At 51.4% G+C, this 24,487-nt stretch overlaps 1 protein-coding gene across 1 annotated transcript in view; it reads right to left on the reverse strand.

Annotated features, from left to right (window-relative positions):
• The window catches only part of GCN1 (GCN1 activator of EIF2AK4), a 77,469-nt gene that overhangs the window by 959 nt on the left and 52,023 nt on the right, over positions 1-24,487 (reverse strand). Inside the window, exons 38-57 of the mRNA XM_053279184.1 lie at positions 24,175-24,395; positions 20,739-20,807; positions 20,514-20,652; positions 19,413-19,609; positions 19,150-19,292; positions 17,634-17,751; positions 16,951-17,166; positions 15,502-15,666; positions 14,546-14,707; positions 14,266-14,358; positions 12,511-12,654; positions 11,305-11,574; positions 9,898-10,011; positions 9,295-9,525; positions 8,176-8,369; positions 6,597-6,711; positions 4,979-5,075; positions 4,433-4,581; positions 1,298-1,405; positions 85-303 (exon numbers count right to left, since the gene is read on the reverse strand). Coding sequence (XP_053135159.1) covers positions 85-303; positions 1,298-1,405; positions 4,433-4,581; positions 4,979-5,075; positions 6,597-6,711; positions 8,176-8,369; positions 9,295-9,525; positions 9,898-10,011; positions 11,305-11,574; positions 12,511-12,654; positions 14,266-14,358; positions 14,546-14,707; positions 15,502-15,666; positions 16,951-17,166; positions 17,634-17,751; positions 19,150-19,292; positions 19,413-19,609; positions 20,514-20,652; positions 20,739-20,807; positions 24,175-24,395 — 3,164 coding nt within the window. The remainder of the gene's footprint in view (positions 1-84; positions 304-1,297; positions 1,406-4,432; positions 4,582-4,978; positions 5,076-6,596; positions 6,712-8,175; positions 8,370-9,294; positions 9,526-9,897; positions 10,012-11,304; positions 11,575-12,510; positions 12,655-14,265; positions 14,359-14,545; positions 14,708-15,501; positions 15,667-16,950; positions 17,167-17,633; positions 17,752-19,149; positions 19,293-19,412; positions 19,610-20,513; positions 20,653-20,738; positions 20,808-24,174; positions 24,396-24,487) is intronic.

Raw genomic sequence — 24,487 nt, forward strand, 5'->3', positions numbered from 1 at the left:
TCAGCCGGCAACACCTACAGCATGGCCTCTCCCCCCCAACCCAAAACCACAGCACACCCACCCACCCACCCAAGTGGTCGATACCTGAAGCACTTCCTCGCCGTCTCTCATCTTCAGGAGATTGACAATGGCCTGGTCACTGTAGGCTCTCACGCTGGTGTTCTTGTCTTTTGTATTGTCCAGAAGAGCCTTCAGGATGGGCTTCACGGTCTGGGGGTCCAGGGGAGGGAGGGGGCTTTTATTGGCCCACCAGATCATTTTTTCTGCAACTAATTTGATGTCACTGGAGGGATTCTGGAGACACTGCAAGGAACACAGAGGCACTTCAGTTCTGAGCCAGGAGGGGCAACTCTGGCATTTAAGAGGGGAGGGAGGGGCTGAAATAGCTCGGATGGTCAACAGAGCATGCCCATTCAATTTAACTGAATGGCCCAGAGTAGTAGGATCTACAAGGCATCTTCCTTTAGAAAAGAAATCTCTCAAATATGAACCTGTAATCTAAATCTGGAATATTCTTTTTTTAAAAAAATTAATCCTCCTTAATTTGTAAAATAAATGGTATTTATTACTGACCACTATATTCCTACCCCTCCCTCCCTGGGACTCAGAGGGGCACATGTCCAGGGATGACATGAACTCTGCTCTCTCTGTTGAGAACCAGTCAAGGGTGCCCACAGAGGAAGGCATGAACGCAACCCATCCATCGGGGGCTCTCAAATTTGGGACCCGGATGTTGTCGGACCACAACGCCCTTCGTTCCCAGCAACAATGGCCTTCACCGTAAGATGCCCAAACGCAGGCGATCCCAGTCTTGGGTTCCCAGATGATGAGGGTGGACTACAACTCCCATTATACGGCCACTGTGGCAGGAGATGATGGGAGTGACAGTCCAACACCATATCTCAGGCTCCAGGTCTGAAAATGCCTGCTGTATGTGAAGGCTGCAGAGCGCAGTATAAAGTAAGAGGGAAACACATCCCACCTCCTCAGGTCTCATCCATGGTTCTACTTCAGGGATCTCTATGGGTGCACATGAGCTGCGAGATGTCCGTTCTCTACCAGCCCACTCAACCCCCTCAGTGGAAGTCTTTCTTCTCTATAAAGCCTTGCCTCCACTGGCAGCTGGGAAGAGTTGCCCATCTTGGAGACAGCCCGCACTTCCTCTTGCTCTCCAATGAAGAGGTAAGAAGCTACTGAATGGATGTGCCCCAGGAGTGGAAGACGCATGCGCAAGCCAGAGCCACCCTCTGGCTACACACCTGCGCTACACTCAAGCAGCTTCACCCTGCAAACTCACCTTAACAAAGAGGCTGGAGAGCTTGGGAGGCAAGTTCCCTCCGTTGGCCTCTATGTGGTGCTTCATCAGAAAGCCCATCCCTCGGATGCCACTCATGGCAATTGGGATCTGCACACAAGAACACAACACAACATTCACTGCAGGGCTTTTGCAACAGACTCTGCCAGAACAAGCATGCTCAGAACGTGCTCAAGCTTCCTCTGCTCAACAACGTTCTTGAGGCAGTGGATGATCTGCAAGCCCCATCTGCGGCGGCAGACCTGGGATGGCTCATTCACATGTGCAGGACTTAAATAGTTGGCACACACCTGAAAGGTCATTCTCAGTGGCTGGGAGCACTTCCAGGCTGGGTTGCTCCTCCCACCTGATCCAAGAAAGGGCCAATCAGAAAGATTTGCTGCGGCCACGTGGGAGGGGCTACCCCCTTGGCCTCCAGTTACTTGGCCCCTGAATGATGCTCCAGCAGAAGACAACCCAAGTAAAATTTAACCACCAATGATGGATCACGGAGAACACACAACACCACTCGGGAGGAACAAACCCCACGAACTATTTCTGATCACTAATGCAAAACTCCAGGGAGAATGGACCACCCCGGAGGGAAACTACCTAACGGTAAAAGAGAGAAAGGTGGAAAAAGGAGACTGGACAACACAGAGGCAGGGTGGATACACTCCCAGCCACTGAGGAGAATGTCATAGGAAGCTGCCATAGACTGAGTCAGACCCTTGGTCCACCTAGCTCAGTATTGTCTTCACAGACTGATAGCAGCTTCTCCAAGGCTGCAGGCAGGAATCTCTCTCAGCCCTATCTTGGAGATGCTGCCAGGGAGGGAACTGGGAACCTAGATGCTCTACCCAGAGCGGCTCCATCCCCTCAGGGGGAATCTCTTCCAGTGCTCACACTTCTAGTCTCCCATTCATATGCAACCAGGGCAGACCCTGCTTAGCTAAGGGGACAAGTCCTGCTTGCTACCACAAGACCAGCTCTCCTCTCCATGTCCATGCAGGTGAGGTGTCCATTCAGATTCATTCTCCTCCAGTGGGGGAGTGTATCTAGGCTGGGACCTACCAAAGCCCCTAAGGTCTCACAGGGAGGGAAGGAGTCCGGTCTTCATTGAGGAACCTCCTGTTACAACACTCGCCTCCCCAAGGAAGCATTGGCGGAGGTCAATGTATCAACGGAGGTCACTACAATCTTGTAGTGTCTTATGAATGTAGACAAAGAAGTCCAGGTGGCTGCCCAACAGATATACACCTGGGGTGCCAGGGTGAAAAGGGCCGTTGAGGGGGCTTCACTTCTAGTCGGATGGGCAGTGATTCCCTGGGCTGGAGAAAGGCTACTCCTCGAATATGCCAAGGCTGTGCATGAACTGTTGCTCTCCAAGCCTCTCTGAGTCCTCGCAGAGTGAGGGAGAGGCCTCTCTCTTGCTGCTGGGGGCAAATATGGTGGAGAGCTTTCACTTTCACAAGTACTGTCATCCCCTGAGGAATGTTGCCTTGTTTGCTATCAGCTGTGAAGGGATGAGGCACAAATCTCTTCTCCATTGTAAAGATGTACAGAATGTTGGCTGGTCTCTGTGTGGGGTCAAAAGTTCTTTCTTGTTTCATATTTGGGTTAGCATTTTGACAGTAGCTTTTGCAGGGAAGGGGATATATTTAAAAATGGAGGGGATTTTTGTTTGTTCTGATTGGCTGGGCTGCGGAACGGTTGAGCCAGAGAAATCTATTATCAGGAGAGAGTTGGAGAGAGTTTAGGCAGTCAGAGCTGGAGGCTGCAGAAGAAGGAAGAGAGTCTGGAAGGCTGCTGGAGGGAGTCCAGGAGAGCCGAGAGTGAGCAGCCAGCAAGAAGAAGAGAAGCCGGACTGAAACCCCTGGAAGAAAAGGAAGAGCCCGGCTGGATGGAGCCCCAGACCTGGGCTGGAATCACAACAAGAGACTCCTCAGCAAGCCAGAAGCCGGAAAGAAAGTACAGAGGACTCTGGGTGGGGACCAGCAGAGTCAGGGAGGGTTGGTGTTTCTCCCGTTTTTATTTTGCCCTGCCCTGCCAATAGCGGTTTTGAATTGGTCTTTTTTGCTGCAAAAGTAATGTTTTAATGCAACCAATTTTTCTAAAAGTAAACTTTCTGGTTATATAAAAATTAGAAGCTTGTTGATTTGTCTCCACCTCACGCCTATAAGCCTTTCCGCGCTACTGAGGGGTGTTTTTTATTTTTAAGGGCTGTTGTAGTGGACCCAGCCATACTAAAGTCCACTTGGTGGCAGAGGTAAAAGGGTTAGGAGGAATAGAGGGCGGTTCCTCCACCTGGGCAAAATCTGAGCATCCGTCCACACAGGCAGAAGAATCACGTGAGGCCTTATCCCAGGACTACGCCGCTCTGAATGCAGGCCAGGGATCACTTTTCATGCGTGGCCCTTTTCAGGGGCTGTTCCTGAGGCCCACCTCATGTTTCTTGCTAGGCTGGGAGCCCTTGTGGGACAGGGAACCATCTTACTCCTTTTTCTATGTCAACAACTGAAACCTTTTTACGTCATTGAAAATCAGGCCATAAAGATATTCATATTATTATTATTATACATGTAGTTTCAATGCAGATAAAAAAGCTCCCTGCATGTTAAAAACTAGCAGAGCAGGAGAAGGACTCTAAACCAACTTGCGCTCCCCATGATGCGCCAGTTTTGTTTATTTATTTTATTTAATGCATTTGTATTAAATAAAATGCAAGTCTGTGGGCGGTTTACAACAAAACAATAAAAACAACAAACAAAAAGTTTAACGCATTACAACAATTTAAAAAGTAAAAGGTTAAAACTATAAACAATAGTTTTAAACAATTAAAACAATATCTAATTGAAAGCCCGGGTGAACAAAAGTGTCTTGACTGCCTTTTAAAAAGTGGCAAGAGATGGGGAGGCTCGTATTTCAGCAGCAAGTGTGTTCCAAAGCCTCGGGGCAGCCACGGAGAAGGCCTGTCCCTGAGCAGGGGATTCAGAGAGGAGGCTTTTAAGGTGTGAGGGCAATCCGCCCACCTGCCTTCTGAAGTGGCCCAGGCTCAGAGGGCGATTCTGCTTATTGGGCAGCTCGGACACAAGGCCGGCCCAAGAAACCGTCTCTAAGGGATGCTCTGAGGCTCACCCGGTCAGCAGTGGCGTTGGTGAAGATCATCTCATGGACACTGTTCAAGTACTTGGGGGCGCACACTCGGCCAGGGGCCACACTGACCACCACCGAGAGGGCCAGGCTGCGCCCGTGCCTCACCATCCAGTCAATGCCCGAGACATCCGCTGCAAAAGAGAAGGGAGAGCAAGTTCCTAACTAAGCCCCTCGGTCTCCCCGATCTCACAGAGGTTCATATCACTTCCCCACCCCCACCCCTGTGTGGGCTTTTCTGTTTCAGGATGCTTGTTGTTGTTGTTGTTGCTGGGTAATTATTATTTGAAGAAAACAACCTTTCTACCCTCAAAGGAACATCATCATTTTAAAATGCAACTGAAACTTTCATGGGCAGCAGCCTATTTTGTCTGGTGCAAAGCTGGTTAAGAGGAAGAAGCCAAACACACACTTCAGAAGACTCGCAGCAAACCCAGCCCAGCCTGCTGGCCAATTTGACAGGTCTGCTGAGGACACACAGAACACCCTCCTTCATGCTGAGGTTTCCCCCTCGTGGCTGCCAAAGATTACCTAGCAGATGGTTGTGGAGCACGCTGCCGAGTTCTTCTTCCGCCATGAACGCACACAGCTCCGCCAGGCAGCCCGCCGAGGCCATGCGTGTGGCATCCTAGCAGGGGGAAAGTGGCACTTTAACGGACAGCCCAGCCTCCCAGAAGGCACAGGGCGCGGGCAAGACCTTCACTTGAGGTCTTGCAGACGGAGGAGTGAACTAGTTCCTTGGTTTCAGGTCACTCTTTTAAACATGTATATATCATCACACCTGTCTGTCCTTAGAGGGGAGCAATTATCAGGATGAGATCATCTCATATGCAAAGGTCTCCCCCCTCCATGTTTTGAGTATAAGCCCATGCCGCTGCTTAACTTCAGTTCACTCCATACAGTGGTGGGAGTCAAAAGTTCCTTCCCAGTGAGGAAGGGCTCATGAGAGTTTCTAGCTTCAGGCTGCAGGTGGCCTATAACTCTCTTCTACAGCCACGAACAGACCTGGCCTCCATGAATCGGTCTAAGCCCCTCTTAAAGCCATCCACGCTGGTGGCCATTCCCATGGCCGAGAGTTCCATAGGTTAATTATGCATTGTGTGAAAAAGTACTTCCTTTTGTTGGTGCTAAATTTCCTGGCAATGTTGCAAGGAGTAGCCCCTGGTTTTAGTGCTGTGAGTGAGGGAGAACATTTTCTATAGAGCAACTAGACAGTGCTTGGTTTTATCCTTATTACTACCTACTCACTGCTAAGATGAATGCTATTTAGAGAGTTTTGGAGGCTCCTGGTCAAGTGGCTGAGTGCCCCACACTTACTTTGGGGGTTTAGGTCTCGTCCTACTGTAAAGGGCAGTGGTGACAGTAAAAGGGTGTTTAAGGAAGGATTCAATCACTCCTGGAGAAGTTTGGGACGTGGCTGCAAATTTGGCTCTTGGGTGAGCATGCAAGTGGCCGTCCTCAGCACGGCATGAAGACTGGGGGAGTGGGGATTGACACACAAACCCGTGACATTTGGGACATGCACTGAAACATGGTGGAGGGCCACCCCAGGGCTCAGGGAACCATGGGCTCAGCTTCCCACCCAAGGGGTGAATTGGGGCCACAGCCTCACAGGGTTGTTGTAACAATACGATGGGAGTGGGGAGGGAGGCCACAGAGGCTGCTCTGAGCAACTTGGAGGGAAAGATGGGTTAGCAGCAAGCGGCTGCCTTATGCCGGCTCAGGTCATACCAGTGGCTATCAGTCTGGTGGCTACAGGCCACTCCAGAGGCAGGGTGCCTCTCAATGCCAGTTGCAGGGGAGCCACCGCAAGAGAGAGGAGGGCATGCCCTCATCTCCTGTGGATGGGCTTCTCAGAGGCCTCTGGTGGGCCGCGGTGGGGAAGAAGATGCTGGCCTGGATGGACGGGCTTCCTTGGGCCTGACCCAGCAGGGCTGTTCTTATGGTCTGATGTCACTGATCCACACAGCCTACTCTGAACAGCAGTAGGCTCTCTAAAGAGGAGGGCAGGAGTCTTTTCCCAACTCCGCAGCCCAAGATTCCTGGGAAAGACAGGGTTGAGGCCTCTGCGTGTAAAGTGAGTGCTCAATGCCATCTCCCCAACCCCCCGCGAACAGAGATCGGGCTGGCCTCCCACGGGAAGCAGTACCTCGTCGTGTCCCAGCATGCTGAGCAGGACCGTGAGCATGTTCTTCCGAATGGCAGCATCCACTTTGGCACCAGCGCCCTGAGTGACGAACCGCAGCGCCTGCAGCATCGTGTCTCTGGAAAGCAGCAGCAGAAGCACGAGTCCAGTCAGTCAGGGGGTTTGCAAGGAAAAGGAGCTGGAGCAGAGCCAGGCCCGGCCAGAGGCACAGCCACCTCGGGAGTGGAGCTGGGGTGCCACCCAAGCAGGAGAGTGGAAAGCCTCCTGCTCCAGGCCCAGGAGAATAAGCAACTGGTGGGCTGTTCCCGCTCCACTGCTACTCTGATAGCCATCCCCCCTCCTCTTTCATTCCATCTAGAGGGATTCCAAGCAGTCAGGATCATGGACTGGACACGTTACCATACTAAGCAGATTTAAGCCCTGTTCAGGCACTGAGTTTCACATGCGCACATGTGTTGGGGTGAATAACGGTGCATGCATGCATTTAAAAAGGAAACCTGGGTACAGGCTCCCTCAACTGCAGGGTACAGATAAACTCGCCTGGAGCACATTATGGATTCAATTTCACCGTTCTGCTCTGAGGTTTAACTTGTTAATGTTATATTACAACTTCTACGGTTTACTCTGTTGGGCCCCTGTGTGTGTGTATCACTACTGCACTAGTCTGTGACTGCAATAAAGAATTTGATATGATAGGAAGTGTAAGAGTTAATAGTCTTAACATTGCTTTAAAACATTGTTTAAAAATTTTAAATTGTTGTAATGTTTTAACATTTTTGCTGTCATTTTTTTAAACGAATGTTTTAATTTTTCTGTTGTCATTTACTTTGTTTTGTTGCTGCCCAGAGACATACATTTTGGGCAGTATAAAAATATGTTAAACAAACAAACAACATTGCTGTGTGTGTCATGAACACAATGTGTAAGTAACTGCACATGTGCATGTGCATTCACTGTACTCCAACTGTATGAGACCAACTGTATGAGCGTTGAACATAATGTGTGACTAGGATGGCCTGCTACGTGCTACAGTCACAGCAGACAAATGAAGCTCGTGGCACCGGGGACAACGCATCCCACACTGATCAGAGGGGTGGTCCCAGCCAGTCAGGGATTACTCTTTAGAATTTCTCAGCTCTTTTCTATTGATATTTGAAAAGCTGCCAGGGAGAATTGGGTTTTTTTGTTTTGTTTTTTATTCTGATGACCATTTTAATTCTTTTTCATCTGCTCCTTGCCATTTGGGGTCAGCACTAACTTCATATGTGAGAAAACTAAACATTCTCAACTACCTGAACCCAAGTAAGATGGAGAGAGGAATGTTTTTAAAGAACCCTGTGCTTCAGAGCACAGCAGGCTGTCTTCTTCACAGGGGAGCAGAGCAGGACAAATCTGGGAAGGAGCTTCTCTCAGTCAAAGTGCTAGAAGCTTCTGGGTACGGGCAGAAAGAGCTACCAGTTACTGATGACCCCTGAGGGAGAAACCGCCTTCCAGAACTGTCTGCCTCGAATGGGCAAGAGGCACGTCCCACCACCAGCACTCTGGCAGCCTATCCTCCTCCCGCTCTGACTGCCTCACTTGCCTGATGCCAGAATCCTCGCTGGTGCGGACACCATTCAACAGTTCAGTGAAGAGTGGGTCAACCTTGGCGTGGATGGCGATCAGTTTCCCCAGCGCGTCTGCGGCTTTTAGGCGGACCACACGGTTGGGATCTTGCAGTGCTTTTGTGAAGGTGGTTTGCAGCTGAGGCAAGAACGGCTTCAAGGCAATGCCCACCTGGCCACGTCAAGAACAGGAGCAGAGTGAGGCCAGCAGGGCAGAATGTGCAGCCCTCCCTGACAGCTGCCCATCAAAGCTCTGCTGTCTGGTTCAAGCACAGCAAGGAATTCCTGGACAGAAATGCCCAAACTACAGAAGAATGCCAACCCCAAGGAATCTTTATGCAGCCTCTGGATTCCTCTTGGAATCCAGAAAATCCCAGCTTTCAATGTTTTCCCTCCAGGTTACTAGATTTTCCAGTCCACAGCTTCTATACTGATGTTTTTCAGACTGAGGTTTCTTGCTCTTGACCATTCCCATTTCAGAAGTGCTGGCCAAGCAGAAAGGGATCACTAGCCACAGTTCGGCATCTGCCACATTCATGACAATGGCATATACAGCTAAGTGAAATATGTGCAACCCAAGTCTAAAAGGCACCTGTGGCTTTTGTGGGTCCACAAGGTACTTTTGCACTGAACACATTCTGAGAACTGGTGCTGTAACCAGAACCTTCCACGGCTAAGATCTCCAGCGTAACATGAAAGCGTGGAGAAAAGGATCCCCCTTAAACCCTGCCCCTTTTCCCAGCTGTAAGGCTCCATTTCACCAAAACCTGACAAACAGGTGAGCCCTTCCTGTACCTTCCACACCTGGCCTGCCTGATTAATAGAGGTGTCGGGATTAATCGATGCAGACAGGGAAACTCCTCCTCGCCTGCCTGTCTTCCCTGCTGCAATGACGACTGATCATGGCTGAAGTCATTTCCTGGGTCTCGGGGCACTTTAGACACGCACAGGAGCGCACAAAATCTGATCGGCTCAAATGTCTCCATCTTCTTGTGTCTGGGAGACATTAGGCAGCATGATAAGCCGACACAGACCCACAGCTTGTATCCCAAGAAGTCCAGACCCCCCGCCCCAGCCCCCAGCATGCTTCTGCTCACCTTGGCCAGCAAAAGGCTCAAGGTTTCCAGCAGAGCCACCTTGACGTTCCAGCTGAACCGGTCTCCCAGGATGCGGATGAGAGGCCCCGTGATGCTGACGACCGAAGGCTTCAGGGCCTCTGCAGAGGTCAGTTTGATCACCAGCCCCAGGGCCTTGGCGGCTTCCTCCTTCTGCTCCGAGCTGCCGGTCAGGACTCCTTCCCGAAGGACGGGCAGGATGGAGGTCACGCCCTGCAAAAGGCATCAGGCAGGAAGGAGAAGGGGAGATGGGGGCGCTGGCAAAGTCCCTCTCTCTGCTCAGGCAGCCACAGCTTAAGTCTTCCCCCGCCCCGCCGGGTAGGGCCACAAAGATGTTCCCTCTTCCAGAGAGGAATTGTTTCCCTTCCAGCAGCCTTATCATTTATTTATATTTTTGTGCCACCCTTCATCTGAAGACCCCAGGGCGGTTGACCAGAAGGTAAAAACAGTAATAATAAAACTTCAACACACACAAACTGCTAAAACAAAAACACACAGCTTAAAAAAAAAAAAAATCGGGGGCTACTCATTGGCCCAAATCCTGTATAAAAAGGGCGGCTGTCAGATCTTGCCCTCAGCTGTTACCTTCTTGGGAATGCAGAACCCCGGCACGTGCCCTCCGCTGGCCTCACTCCCCACCACGCGGATGTCTCTGTGCAGATCCTCGATGAGAGCTAGCTGGTTCCCAGCATCGAGTTTCTGGAGAAGGAAGCAGAGACCCATGGCCTGAGCACCCACAGACCACAGCAGCCCTCTGGACTCGCGTTGAAAGTGCAACCACAGCCTCCAGTGGGGGACTCGACTCCCAGCGCTTGCACGTGGCCCTACGGGAGGGGGTCTCCAACGTGGGCCCCCAGACGTTGTCAGACTACAATCCCCATCACCTTTGGCCGCTGTGGCAGGGGATGATGGTAGTCTGGGGACCCACATTTGAGAGCCCCTGCCCTAAGGAAACTGCTTTCTGGAACTTAGGTATAGATAGATACAGGTGAAGAAATCCCTGATGCTGGGGATAAACCGGAGACCTCCAGGCTAGCCCTGGAGAGAAAAGAGGTTCCGTCAGAATCGGAGCAAGCTTAGCTTCCAGTCCTCACGTTTACAAGAAGCTCCTGCTAAAGACGCAAAGCCAAGAGAGCCTTGACTGACCAGGAAGCTCAAGCGCCACTTAAGCCCTTTGCTGGCCAGGCCTCCTGGCTGCTACGGTTGACCGAAGGGTCCGGGTGCCTCCAGGGTGGGCGGTCATGACAGATGGATGCCCTTGGCAGTCACCAGCGATCCAAGGCGTTTCTCATCTTTGGTCCCTACCAGGACATTCTAAACTTTGCCAATAGAGCAAGCATTTTGTAATCAACCACCAGCACAAATATTTATACACCGCTTTTCAACAAAAGTCCCCAGAGCGGTTTACATAGATATAAGTAAATAAATAAGATGGCTCCCTGTCCACAAAGGGCTCACAATCCAAAAAAGAAAGATAAGACACCAGCAGAAGCACTGGAGGGGTGGTGTGCTGGGGATGGAGAGGGCCGGTTGCTCTCCCCCTACTCAATAAAGAGAATCACCACTTTTAAAAGGTACCACTTTGCCCAGTTAGCAAGGAGGAAATCTATGCCAAATCTTCCTCAGCTTAATAAACTCCAGTTACAGAATGTGTGACTTGGAATGGCAAATGTGAATTGGGTTAAACACACTGCAAAGCCTGCCATTATAAGTAAGATTTGTCACCCAATGAAAGTCCACCAAATGTTGAGTAATCAACCAATTAAATCTTCATATGTGCAAATATATGACAAAACACAACAGCCCTACGGAAAGAGATGAGTTTTGTTTTTAGAGAAGGCACACAAGCAGCAAGCATCAGCATGGGAGAGGCATTCCCCCCACTCTCTCTCAGGGAATGCCTCTTACATCTGGACCACTGGATGGTGACAAGCAGGAAGAGTGCTGGGCAATGCAGCCTGCCCTTTTCGGAAGCGCTTCTCGAACGCCTACCTTGGTGATGGCATTGAGGGCATCCCAGCTTTCATTCAGAACCACAGAGTTGTTGTCGTTGAAGAGTCGGATCAGGCCTGAGACCAGGTTCCGCAGGTGGGCCGTGTAGTCCGCCTTGGACTTGGAGCAGTAGATGTTCAAGATGACCGCGGCCGCCTGCCGTAGCCCCACCTGAGGGCTGCGCGTCGCTTCCAGGAGGTCCTCAATGATGATCCGCTGCCCGGCCTCATCCTCCACAGACAGAATGACAGCCTGGCAGTTCAACATCTCCTGAAAGAAGCACAGCCAGTTCCCTGGTTCATTCCCAGCCATGATTTTATCCTTCCTCCTGGCTGAAGGGCTTCCACTATTAGCTCCCACTATTTGCCTAAACAGCCATGTCCTCCTCCAGCAGGTAGGATTTACCCACCTTGCAATGTGTTAGAGGAGGACTCAGATGGGAACTTTGGGGGTGGCAAACACCCCTCCCTTCCTGCAGCTCCCCCGGTGCTGCTTCTCACCCAGCAGGTGCCTCTCCGAGAAGAAAACGAGAGGCGACCTCAGAGTTCACTTGGGATGTTGATTTGACCTGCCCAGAGCTGCTGCCAAGGAGTTTTCCTTGGGAAACTGAGCTGGCCAGACCAAAAGGGGTGCAAGAGAGTCGCTCTCTGCTTTTCCTGAGGCCAGGAAATGGGAGATGGCGTCCGAGGCTTGTGTCAGGGCCTGGGTGGTTCCCTTTCCCTTCGTAGTGGAAATAGGCAACAAGGCCTAAGAGCGGCTCCCAGCAGCTCTCGGCTCCAAGGAGACTCTTTGCTTGGCAAGCACTCTGTGCACTTGTCAGCCGGCTTCATTGCCACTGTGCTGTTCATGCCACGCTTGGCCACAGTGCAGAGTCTGAGAGCTGGGCACACAAGTCTTGCCACACGGAAGGGCACGGGAGAATTTCAAGTGGCATTGACACCACGAGCCGTTTCATGAGCCTCAGTTATGGGAAAGCAGAGTATGACATTAGTTTGACTTGAGGGGAAACCAAGGAAGGATTGCTGCAGGAAGCTGGAGAGAGGAGAGGGAGCAAAGACCTCACTCGGGGGTGGGGTGGGGGCAAGGACAGGGAAGGCTGCGGGCCACACGTCATTCGGAGGACGGCTAAATCCCCGCGTCCAATCTCTGGCTCAGGCCCCCAGTTCCAAGGCCAGAAGGGTCTCGCCTCCCTCTAAACAGACTTACCTGCTGCTCTTCACTCGTCCCCAGCTTCTCCTTGAGTGCCGACATCATGGCAGGCAAAATGACGCCAAGATGCCGCGTCAGAGCGTCGCCAGCCACCGAGGAGAGGAATGCCAGGACTCGGGTGTTGACAGGAGGAGAAATCAGCTACGAGAGACAAGGAGAAGCAAGTGGGTTGCATTCTATTGGAACTCTCTTGGCTCTACAGCCCCAACCTACGTTAGCATCGGTTTCTGGCCATCAGAACAACCAACCCCAAGCCTGAACTGTGACTCCAGTTTCTAATGGTAGACTAGACCTTAAGGCAGGAGTAGGCAACCTTGCATCTCCAGCATATTCAGTGCAGAAACTGGTTCTATTTCTGTCTTGCATGATGTTCAAAAGACACCCATTCTGTACTGGTTGAAGTATAATAGCGTAGATGATGCTTCATTACTGGGTCCAACTTGGGAAGAAATTCAAAGATTTCCCTGCTCTAATCCCTGGGAGACCCTTGTACAAACTTGCCCGGAGGAGCTCCTTCAGTCCCCAGAAGGTCTACTCTCAGTAACCAGGGATGTGGCTAAAAATCATGGTAAAAGATCACTATTTGGAATGAGGCACCAAGGGAGCATCCATATAATTCAAGAAAGCTAACCTCCTTAAAATGCTGTGCACTGTGCAGATTCCAAGGGCTTTATTGGTTCTACTGCTTATTTACAGGTGTATTTTCTAACTCATTTAAGAACAGCCTATGCCAAGCCGAGAATGCCTGTAGTTTGCTCTAAAATGCATCTGAAGAGGCTCAGAATTAGCATGGAAGAGGAATCCACTATATGTCGGGGTGTTAACTCTCAGAAGGAAGAGAAGTTGCATTATCTTTTAAATTGCCAGTTTTTGTCCGAATACAGGGACACATGTCCATGTGTTTCAGAATGATCTTAGCAGATTACTGTGTCTGTTGCTGGGTGATGATATTTTTAAAGTTACCCAGGTAGCTGCATCTGTTTATGCTGCTAAAAATATATTTATTTAATTTAGCATACAGTATTTATACATGCCCCACTCACACCTCTGGGCAGTTTACAAACATAAAACAACTGAAAACAGTGTAAAACCACAATTCTAGTAAAAAAGCTCGAGTGAATAAATGTGTCTTGAGAGGCTTTTTAAAAGCTGTCAGAGATGGGGAAGCTCTTCTTTCGGCAGGGAGCGCATTCCAGAGCCTCGGGGCGGCAATGGAGAAGGCCCGCCCGCCCCTGAGTAGCTACCAGAAGAACTGGTGAAAGAAAAGGTGAAGAAAACTTTCTTGGCCATTTGACAATGACAGATACATATTTCTGTTTGCAGTTATCTTAACCCTATTTTACTCTGATGTGGTTTTGCATTTGTTTAGTGTTTTCTCCATTTTTTTAGTTCCTGTAATGCTGTTCTTTTGTCCTGACCAATGGGCATGAAAGAAAGATGTAACCTAACCAAACTTAGCTCCCAGCTACTGCTGAACTACAACTCCCATCATCCCCAGCCAACGTGGCCGGCCCAAAGGGCACCCCCCAGAGCCAAACACATGGCCCTGTCACGGAGTCTGTGCTCAGCACTGAAATGCAGCCAATCCTGGCTCGGTGGTGAGGCCTCTGTTTTCAAAAACTTTGACATATTGAGGTGTAGGCTTAAAAGCCAGTTGCAACCCTACAGAAAACACAACTTGTGACGGGGCTGGAAATGCAAGCCCCTGAGCCGAGCCGAGACGTGAGCTTGAAGAAGAGTCCCGCCACCTACCTTTGGCACCAGGTAAGGCAGCACCACCCGGCTCTTCACCGCCATCACTTGCTTCAGGCCGTCTAAAGCAAACGCTGAAGTCTCTTCGCACTCCTAGTGGAAGGATGGAATAGACATCAGGACCCTCTAGAGTTGCGCCGACATTTCCCTGGGGGCCACTGCCTGGCTCCTACCAGCCCAGGCCTCCAGATTCTTCTCCAGCTGGTGTTGGGAATCTTACAAGCCGCCCTTCAACAAGAGCCTGCAAAATGCTTTGACCTGCAACCGCTCAGCCACCTACCAGCTGCTTCAGCAAGAAGGGCAGGATGTCTTCCAGAGCCTGAAAGCCGATGGTCGAGTGCAGTTGCTCAAAGGTTTTGGCGGCGGCTTCTCGGACTTCTTCCAGAGGGTCACACAGAGCTTTTCTCACGGTTGGGACAAGGGACTCAGAGAAACACAGCACCTGGAAACACAGACAGAGGTCACTGCAGGGCACCTCGCTGTCACTCTTGGCAGCATTTGGGGAACCCAGACTTGTAAAGGGTGGGGGAATCAAATGTTCTTTACTTGGAGCAAAACATTCACCATGAACACAGGAAACTGAGTCAGACCATTGGTCCATCAAGCTCAGTATTATCTACACTGACTGGTAGCATGTCTCTGAGATTTCAGGCAGGAGTCTTTCCCAGCCTTACCTGGAGACGCTGCCAGGGACTGAAGCTGGGAGCTTCTGCTGCAGCCCCATTCTTTAAGGGGAAGATCTTACAGCAGACCATGCTCACATATAGTTGCCAATCCAAGGCTGTAGTGATCAGACTCCCCTCCCCTAAAGAGTTAACAGGGAGTGAACCCTTATCTTGACTGACATGCTGGCGAACTCCAGGGCAGCCAATCAGTACATCAGGTGGGTGAGACCTAGAGAGCAGTTGCAGGGAATTCTGGGAACAAGAAGGGCAGTCTTTGTTGGAGAGTAGTGCGTGCGGAAAGGCTAGAGTTTTGCCCCCTCATGGTCGAAGACAGCATGGAGGTTTCTCTCAGAATAACTCTGTAGATCCTCAAAAGAAAGGATTGCAGGAAGCTTGATTCTCTTCAGGAATTCACGATGAGAAGAAACAACACACTGGAAAAGGTGCCTTTCAGCACCAAGCCCCAATTTAAGGGGCAGTCCCCAGAGACCTGCTGGAATGAGCCGGTTCTGAAGAGGCTCTCACCCCACCAGCAGACCTCCAGGCACGGCTGCTGCGGAAAGGAACTTACAGCATCCCTGCTTGTGGATTTCATGATCTCGCTCAGGCCAATGCAGACGCCTTGCCGCTTGTCGCTCTTCTCAGACCTCAGGCCTTCTTCCAAAATGGGGATGATTTCCGGAAGGATCTTTTCGCCCAGCTTGCGGACAAGGTCCCCCAACGTCCGTGCAGCAATCTGCCACCAAAAACACCCAGTGAGCCCACCTGAACAGCTCCAAAAATGACACTGGAGAACATCTAACGGAAATGAGAATTTCCACTCTCACCACTATTTATATAGTTTGGAAAAAATGGGGAGACATGATTGAGGTGTATAAAATAATGCATGGAGCAGAGAGAGTGGGCAGAGGGAAATTTCTCTCCCTCTCTCACAGCACTAAAATCATCCCATGAAACCGAAGGCCAGGAAATTTAGGACCAACAAAAGGAAGTACTTTTCCACACAGTACATCATTAATCTATGGACAGGGTGATGGCCACCAGCTTGGATGGATTAGATAGGCCAGTAAGGGTCTGATCCAGCAGGGCTGTTCTTATGTTCTTAGCACCACTAATGTCCACCGAGCTCCATAAAGCAACAGCCAGAGGTCTCTGAAGATTCAACAGGAAGATGGAGGTGAGGGTCACTGGGGGAGAATTAAGAGCCCTGATCACACATGGCTCTACCTATACAGAGCCAACCGAAGACAAAAGACCAGTTTGGTCTCTCTCCTCCCCTGCCCACACTGTAGCACATCATACCAGGATGCTAGCATCTTCCTATGCTAGTACCCCCATCATACTAGGAAGCGTACAAGCTATACTGAAAGTCCAACATAGAGATAACCTCTCCTCCTTGAAGACCCAAGGACCAGCCTATGTGCGTTGGGCTTCATGCTCCAATTTCAACATATTGTCCACGCAATCAGCTCTACCCTATGCCAAGCAGCGTCAATATGGACAGGACGTCAGGGTTCCTCGGAACAGAGACTGCTACCACAGAACATGCACAAAGCAGTTCTATCCATCCAATTACTGTGCCAAAGTCTCATCTGAAACCTTAGTTCTGCCCCCACTGACTGAGCCCTCTTCTTCCGTTTGTTCACAGGACCTTGGGATAGCAACCCGGGACATCCTTCGTTGTTTGGCATAGTCAAGGTCAGAGACGGGAAGCAGCTACAGCAGTTAGCATGGCTGGGTCGCTCAGCCCCTCATCTCCTTTCCCTTTCATTTGGGGAAAAGGCAACTGCACAGCTGCGCTCTCTCTCGTCCCAGGTAGAGTTCACAGCTTCCCAGAGAAACACTGGTCTCTGGACGACCCAAGGACGCTGTGTTGTTGGTTCAGATGGCAGGAGTTCTGGGCAGTTGAAAGCGGGCTTTGCAAAATGAGCTCTGTGCTGCAGAGCCTTAGAGCAAAGCGCGAGAACCAGCTTATGAGCCAGATCAGCCTTCCCAGTGAGGACGGGCCCAAGGACTTAACTGTTCTCTTGTCCGCACAAGTGCTGGCCAGGAACCCCAACAGGAGGCCAAAGAGGGTTGGCAAAATCTCACGGAGCGTGCGCGGTGTGTTCGAAACCACAATCTTCCAGACGTGCAAGGATGCCTGGCGGACGACCAGCTGGGTATCTGAGCGGCCCATGTACAGCCCCGCCAGGACCCGATTCCTCCGCTCTACGCCAAGGGCATTGATGATTGCCTGGGGAAATGGAAGGATACGAAGGAGGAAGTTAATGACAGAGGAATGCGAGAGGCACCAGACAAGCATCTCCCCAACGTCCCCGTCAGAAGGAAGGGGAGGGAGCTCTCCTAAACCTCTCAGAACTGGGGGGTGGAGGTCCCTGCTGGGAAGAGGCATCAGAGGAGGACATGCCTGAGGCAAATTCACGGAGGAGAGGTCTATCAAAGGCTGCTCGTCTGGTGGCTGTGGGCCACCTCCAGCCTCAGAGGCTGGATGTCTCTCAACAGCAGTTGCAATAGTCCTTCCCTCTGACTGCCACCTATCGGGGACTAGTTTTTCCTTTTTTAAAGTAGAGAGGGGAGATCCACTCCCAGAGCTCAACCAGTTTAGCCCTAACAGTTCACTACCCAGGAACCTGCCCTCTCCTCCTGTGGGCCCCCTGCACCCGCCACCCCACCCCACCCGGAAGTGGCCGGAGCCCTCACTTTGTTGGACTGGGCAGTTCCAAAGTTGTCGTCTTCAGAGGCGGTCTCTGTGGTCATCTTCCCTGTGACTCCTGAAATGTGGAACAGGAGGTCTCCCAGGAGCTGAACGGAGCTGAATCTAATAACAAGAAACAAAGGCAAGCATGACACACAAAAGGAAAACAAGATCAACCCAAGACTTGACTCTTAAACACACAGACTTCCTGTCTGGGCAGACAGGTTCTGGAGCTCTTTTCTCTGTAGGTCGACCTCTCGCCATTCTCTAGTGGGGCTGCAGGCAGCTTGGGACATGGTGATTAAGATGTGTGCCTATACAAGGCAACCCCAGAAGGGACCCACAGAAAACTCACTGCCACTGGAGGGAGCCAGCGGGGCAGCCACAGGGGCGTCACAGCCTTACGCACACCAAAACCAGTCAAATTCCAAACACAATGAAGAGCATACAGTCTTTATCCAATACAATCATTCTTTATCCTTAATTAACTCACATCATCTTTGGCAGACTGCAGCACAGAATTCTACACTATATGCAGCTCCTGGATGTTCATCAGAAAGGAGCCAAATTAAATAAAATTTGTCTGAATGTCCCAGAAAACTTACTAATAAGGGAGTAATTAAGGACCGCTAAGATCGTTATAAAATGGGCAATAAAGTAAAATAATGCCCTAAATTCAAGATTACTTATCACCTTACAGCCTGACTTCTGGAATATATATATATATATACTGCTCTGCCAAAACTTTTGAGATCTACTGTGTGGCTAAGTTGCCCGCACAGGAAGCTGCCCATCATTACAGGGAAGGGCTGTAGCCAGACCCCTCACGGAGCTGGTGGCGTCTCCCTCCAGAGAATGGCCTTGCTGCTCGTTCAGTGCTGGGCCATCTGCCAACAGCGTTCTCTTCCTACTGCAAGGGTCCCCCAAAGGGGTTACTTGAAGAGATCCCAGGGGGTATTTGTGTGCACGCACATTTATCCCTCTATAAAAATAGATACAGAAAATGTGAGCCAGCGTGGCATAGTGGTTAGAGTGTTGGACTAGGACCGGGAAGACCTGAACTCAAATCTCCATTCAACCATGAAACTCACTGGGTGACTCTGGGCCAGTCATGTATCTCTCAGCCTAACCTACATCGCAGGGTTGTTGTGCGGATAAAATATATCCATGTACACCGCTCTGGGCTCCTTGGAGGAAGAGTACACACACACACACACACACACACTCACACACACACACAGAGCAAGAGTTCTCAAGCTTTGGCCATTGTGGCTGTGGCTGATGGGAGTTGTAATCCCACCACATCTGGGGACCCAAGTTTAAGACCCCTTGCTCTGAAGGCAGCCCTCGAGGGTTCTCCCTGCCCACCCATATTCTACCCCAACACAGCAAACTTTGTCAGGTAGGCTAGTCTGCAAGGAGGTGACTGGCCGAGTGGGGATCTGAACCCGGCTCCCTCTGGCCCCCTGGCTGTTCCCCGACACTCCCCTGTCCCCGCAGGCCACCTGAGACGCGCCTCACCTGATCCGCCAGAGGTCATCGAAAAGCCCTTGTTCCAGCTGCGGCAGGAGGAGGGCGATGGCCGTCTCCGCATACATGCTGATGATTCTCTGCCCGGCGCGCAGGGCAGTGTCCCGCACAAACTCATTCTCGTCTGCCAGTGCCTACGGGGAGACAAATGGCGCCTGGCTGGTGGCTTCTGACAAGCACGGAGGAGATCCCCAGAAGAAAACCCCAAAGTGGAGGCCAACCAGCCTCCCTCTCCTTTGCTCCCAAGGTCCCACCTTCAGGATGCAGGGGATGATGGGCCCAACGTAAGGGATGAACTTCTCCCCAAAGGTGATTGGGAGGTAGTTGAACATCATGATGTAGCCATCCCGGACGTGGGGGGCAATGTCCACTTTGCTGGCTGTGGCCACAATTTCTGGCATCAGCTTCTCCAGCTTTTCGACCCCCAAACCAGCCATGACTTCAGCCAGACCTGAAAGGAAAACCAGGGTGTGATCAAGCAGGTCTCACTCCCCACACTCAGGGCCGTCTCCCTGCTGCGAGGCTGCAGCTCAGTGGAAGAGCATCGGTTTGCACGCAGAAGGTCCCACATTCAATCCCTGGCAGCGTCTCCAGGGAAAGACTCCTGCCTGCAGCCTTGGAGAAGCCTCTGCCAGTCCATGTAGACAATACCTGGAGATGCCGCCAGGGATTGAGCCGGGGACCTTCTATATGCAGGTGTTCTTCCACTGAGCTGCGGCCCCAACCCCCTAAGGGAAGGGGCCTTACCGCACTTACATGTAGTCTCCCATCCAAATGCAAACCAAGGCAGACCCTGCTTAGCAAAGGGACAATTCCTGCCCACTGCCTAGTAAATATATATTTGTAGTCACCTATATCGGGCAGTAGCAATATAGGAAGGTGCTGGAGGCGGATGAACGGCATAGGCATCATCTCATATTGCTCGGGAGGAAAGCAACGGCAAACCCCTCCTCTGTTCTGCCAAGGAAACCACATGGCTCTGTGGTCGCCAGGAGTCGACACTGACTCAACGGCACGACCGTTCCTTTCCTTTCCTTTCCTTTCCTTTCCTTTCCCACAAGGCCAGCTCGAGGCTGCGTTCTTGCAGCCGAAGTGCTACGGACAACTTGCCCAAAGCTCCGGAGAGCCACTTCTAGCGGAATGCTGAGGACTCCCTGCCCAAGGCCTCCGGGCAGGCTTGCGAACTGAGCAGGGCCCGGCACTGAGCTCTCCGACCCCCAGATCTAGGATTCTGCAAATATGGCACCCAAATCACCGCCAGTTCCTTGGACCCGACACGGAACGTGAGGAGGTGGAAAGGGAGAGGAAAGAGAAGACAGACCACCCCAGCTGTACGGAGCGCCTGCTGCTCTTGCCTTGTGCGGCTCCGGACCGGTCCACCGAACTCTGCTCGTAGGTCAGGGTCTCCATCAGCCAGGGCAGCAGGTCCTCAAAGCAGGACTCCCCCATCCCCTTCACCATGGCCCCCAGCGCCTTTGCCGAGACGGTGCGTACCTGGGGGTCAAAGACGGGCATCGTGGTGAGCAGATCAAGGGCAGGAGGAGAACGAGGAGCTAAAACAGAACTGGAGGAAGACGTACCTCAGGCACCGGGTCCAGCAGAGAGGTTTTCAGGCCAGGTGTCACACTCGGCAGGTACGGAGCAAGGTCCTGAAACAAAGGTGACAGCAGGCAAGTTGGAGGAGTTGTCTTGCACAAATCAGATTTGGAACGGCTGCAGTTGTCCCTTGAAAGGGACACTGGGCAATTGCAAGGGCGCCACACATTTCGGCTGGCCCAAATGACTGGCGGTCAAAGCCTGCCCCCTAGTCCAACGCACACAAGATGAGTGATGATGACCCCACCCGCACCCCCCTTCCCAGTTCCAAGCTCAGGAGGACTCTCCGGAGTGCATGTGAGCCTGAATGACTTCCTCCCCACACTCCCCTCTGGGGTTTCTGTAAATAAATCTCTGAATTGTATTGTATATTAATATTCCCAAACCTCTTCTTGTAAATAAGCCCTGATAAAATGAAGTGTATATTATATTATATTCCTAAAACCTCTGCATTAATGGAAATAGGATTTCTGTGCCTGCAAATCCCTGTGCATGGAGAAGGCTGGCAGGGTCATGAGTTCATTCTAGTTACACTTTTGGTTTTGCATTTTGACAGTTGGGGGTGTTTTTTTTTGGGGGGGGGGTGTTATTTTTTTACATGGAGGGGATTTTTGTTTGTTCTGATTGGCTGGGCTGCGGAACGGTTGGGCCAGAGAAATCTAGATCAGGAGAGAGTTTAGGCAGTCAGAGCTGGAGGCTGCAGAAGAAGGAAGAGAGTCTGGAAGGCTGTTGGAGGGAGTCCAGGAGAGCCGAGAGTGAGCAGCCAGCAAGAAGAAGAGAAGCCGGACTGAAACCCCTGGAAGAAAAGGAAGAGCCCGGCTGGACGGAGCCCCAGACCTGGGCTGGAATCACAACAAGAGACTCCTCAGCAAACCAGAAGCCAGAAAGAAAGCACAGAGGACTCTCAGTGGGGACCAGCAGAGAGTCAGGGAGGGTTGGTGTTTCTCCTGTTTTTATTTTTCCCTGCCCTGCTCTGCAAGCCACTGTTTTGAGTTTGTTTTTTCTTTTTTCTTTTCTGTAAAAGAAATGTTTTAATTGTACCAATTCTTTCCTAAAAGTAAACTTTTGGGTTATATTTTTTTAAAAAAATGTTGTTTGAGGCTTGTTGATTTGTCTCCACCCCACGCCTACAAAGCCTTTCCACACTACTAGAGTTTTGGATGGTGGTAATTTTTGGAAGGGCTGTTGTAGCGGACCCGGCCGTACCCAAAGTCCACTTGGTAGCAGCCGGTAAAAAGCTTAGGAGAAACAGAGGGGCAGTTTCTCCACATGTGGTGGTAGCAGTGGGAATCTGGGAAGTTCCACAGTCTACAAAAGCCTAGGATGACGGCCAGGCTCCCAAGGGAGAGCTCCACCAGCCAACCAACCAGTCACTTCTTTTAGCTACCACGTGAAGATGATAATGAGGAATTCTCCCTCAGTGGCTGGGAGAGTATCCTGGCTGGGTTGCTCCTCCCACCTGTTCTGAGACGGGGCCAATCAGAGAGGCTTGCTGTGGCCACGTGGGAGGGTCTACCCCCTCGGCCTCCAGTTTTTTGCCCCATCTTGCTCCAGAGCAGGGAATAAAGGGAGATGGAACACGACAAGGCGGCTTGGACGTCAGTGGGGCCACCACTACCGAAGCATGCAAGGAATCGAAGGAGGCCAAATCCTCCCGAATGTGAAAGTCCCGCAGACGCACCCCAGTCCCCCAGATTGTGGGGGTGCTGAAGATCGGGCCCCAAATGCCAGAGACTCTCCAATGGGGCAGGGGAGCAATCAGAGGCGGCACAAGCCCAGCAGGCAGCCCTCCGAGGAAGAAGGGGCGAGTAGCACCAACCCCGCCTGGGGAGTGGAGGGAGAGACCAAGAGATTCCTGACCACATCAAAAGGTGGTTTCAAATTTAAGCAAAGAAGATATGCGATTTGGTAAAAAGCACACAATGTTTTAACTGATCTAGATGCTGTCCTACTCAAGAGTTTAAAACGTGCATAAGTCTTGATGGCACAAGATCAGACCGTGATGAACGTGTCCTCTCGGATCAGCTGATGATATAAAACAAGCCACGAATGTGTGTGTCACATTTTGTTCTGACGGGGCAGTGCATAACAACAACTTTCAAAAACTTATCAGATGTCACAAAACCAACAAGGGTATGAATCTGAGGCCCCCTCTGAGCTGGAGGCTGAAGCCAAAGGGCCCCCTGGCTCCCGCCTCTGACTGGCCCTGCAGAGGGGCTGTGCACACTACGGAGAAGGCAGCCGTGGCAACTCCTCGGGGGAGGTAAGGGATGCTGGAGAGGGAGGACAACAAGGCTGTGGGGGAAGGGGGGTAATTCCACGCAGTGCTGCTGCTGCTACTACTACTGAGCCCCTGGTGGCGCAGTGGTAAAACTGCCGCCCTGTAACCAGAAGGTTACAAGTTCGATCCTGACCAGGGGCTCAAGGCTGACTCAGCCTTCCATCCTTCCGAGGTCAGTAAAATGAGTACCCAGAATGTTGGGGGGCAATATGCTAAATCATTGTAAACCGCTTAGAGAGCTCCGGCTATAGAGCGGTATATAAATGTAAGTGCTATTGCTATTGCTATTGCTAAGTGCTACTAGCACCACGATGTATATACTGCTTTTCAACAGAAGTTTCCAAAGCTGTCTACATAGAGAAATAACAAACAAATCAATAAGATGGCTCCCTGTCCCCAAAGGGCTCACCATCTAAAAAGAAACGTAAGATAGATACCAGCCACAGCCACTGGAGGGATGCTGTGCTGGGGGCGGAGAGGGCCAGTTACTCTCCCCCTGCTAAATAAAAGAGAATCACCATGTTAAAAAGGTGCCTCTTTGCCGAGTTAGCAGGGGTCAATCTAAAAAGAAGTATAAGGTAGATACCAGCAATAGCCACTGGAAAAATGGTGTGTTGGGGTTGGGTAAGGCCAGCTGCTCTCCCCTTGCTAAAGAGAAGTCACCCATCAAATACACAAATAAAGCAGGCTGGTCTGTTCCCCAGACTGTGGGAAACACCTCTGTCGGGCAGCAGCGATATAGGAGGGTGCTGAAAGGCATCATCATCTCATCCTGCATGGGAGAGGGCCATGGTCAACCCCTCCTGTATTCTACCCAAGACAACCGCAGGGCTTCTCTGTGGGCGCCAGGAGTCGACACCGACTGGGCGGCGCAACTTTACCTTTAATCATTACAGCTACGAGGTCCCTACGGTCTGCCTCCACAGGCAGCCCAGCACATGTCCTGGCCGCCTTGATGCAGGGGTTCTCAAGCTTGGCCCCTCAGATGACGGCAACGGCCAAGGGCGGTGGGCAGTGGGAATCGGGGCACCCCCACATCAGAGGACACAAGTGTTGAGCAGCCCTGCCTGCACTGGGCCAGTCCACCCTCCTGCTCCGCAGCAAAGCACCCTCAGCAGCAGCACCGTTTGGCAGCCTACCTTCTGATCCGTCAGGGAATACATATTCCCAATGATCTGGGCTGCCATTTTCCTGGTGTCAGTGGAACGATCCTGGAAAGCTCTCTGGACGATGGGCATGATGAGGGCCAGGGAGGGGGCGTCAATGAAATGGACAAACTTGGTGTCCAGCAGGGTCTGCAGGCACTTCTGGGTCTTCCTGGATGGGTCCGTCAGAGCATCCAACAGAACGGGAGCGATGGCTGGGTGAGGAAAGAGGACACAGCTGAGCCAAGGGCAAGAGTGAATCTCCGTGTGGGGCACCCTCCCACCAGAACGACTTTGCTGGGCCAGG

Source organism: Hemicordylus capensis, chromosome 15, assembly GCF_027244095.1.
Source record: "Hemicordylus capensis ecotype Gifberg chromosome 15, rHemCap1.1.pri, whole genome shotgun sequence".
Lineage (NCBI taxonomy): Eukaryota > Metazoa > Chordata > Lepidosauria > Squamata > Cordylidae > Hemicordylus > Hemicordylus capensis.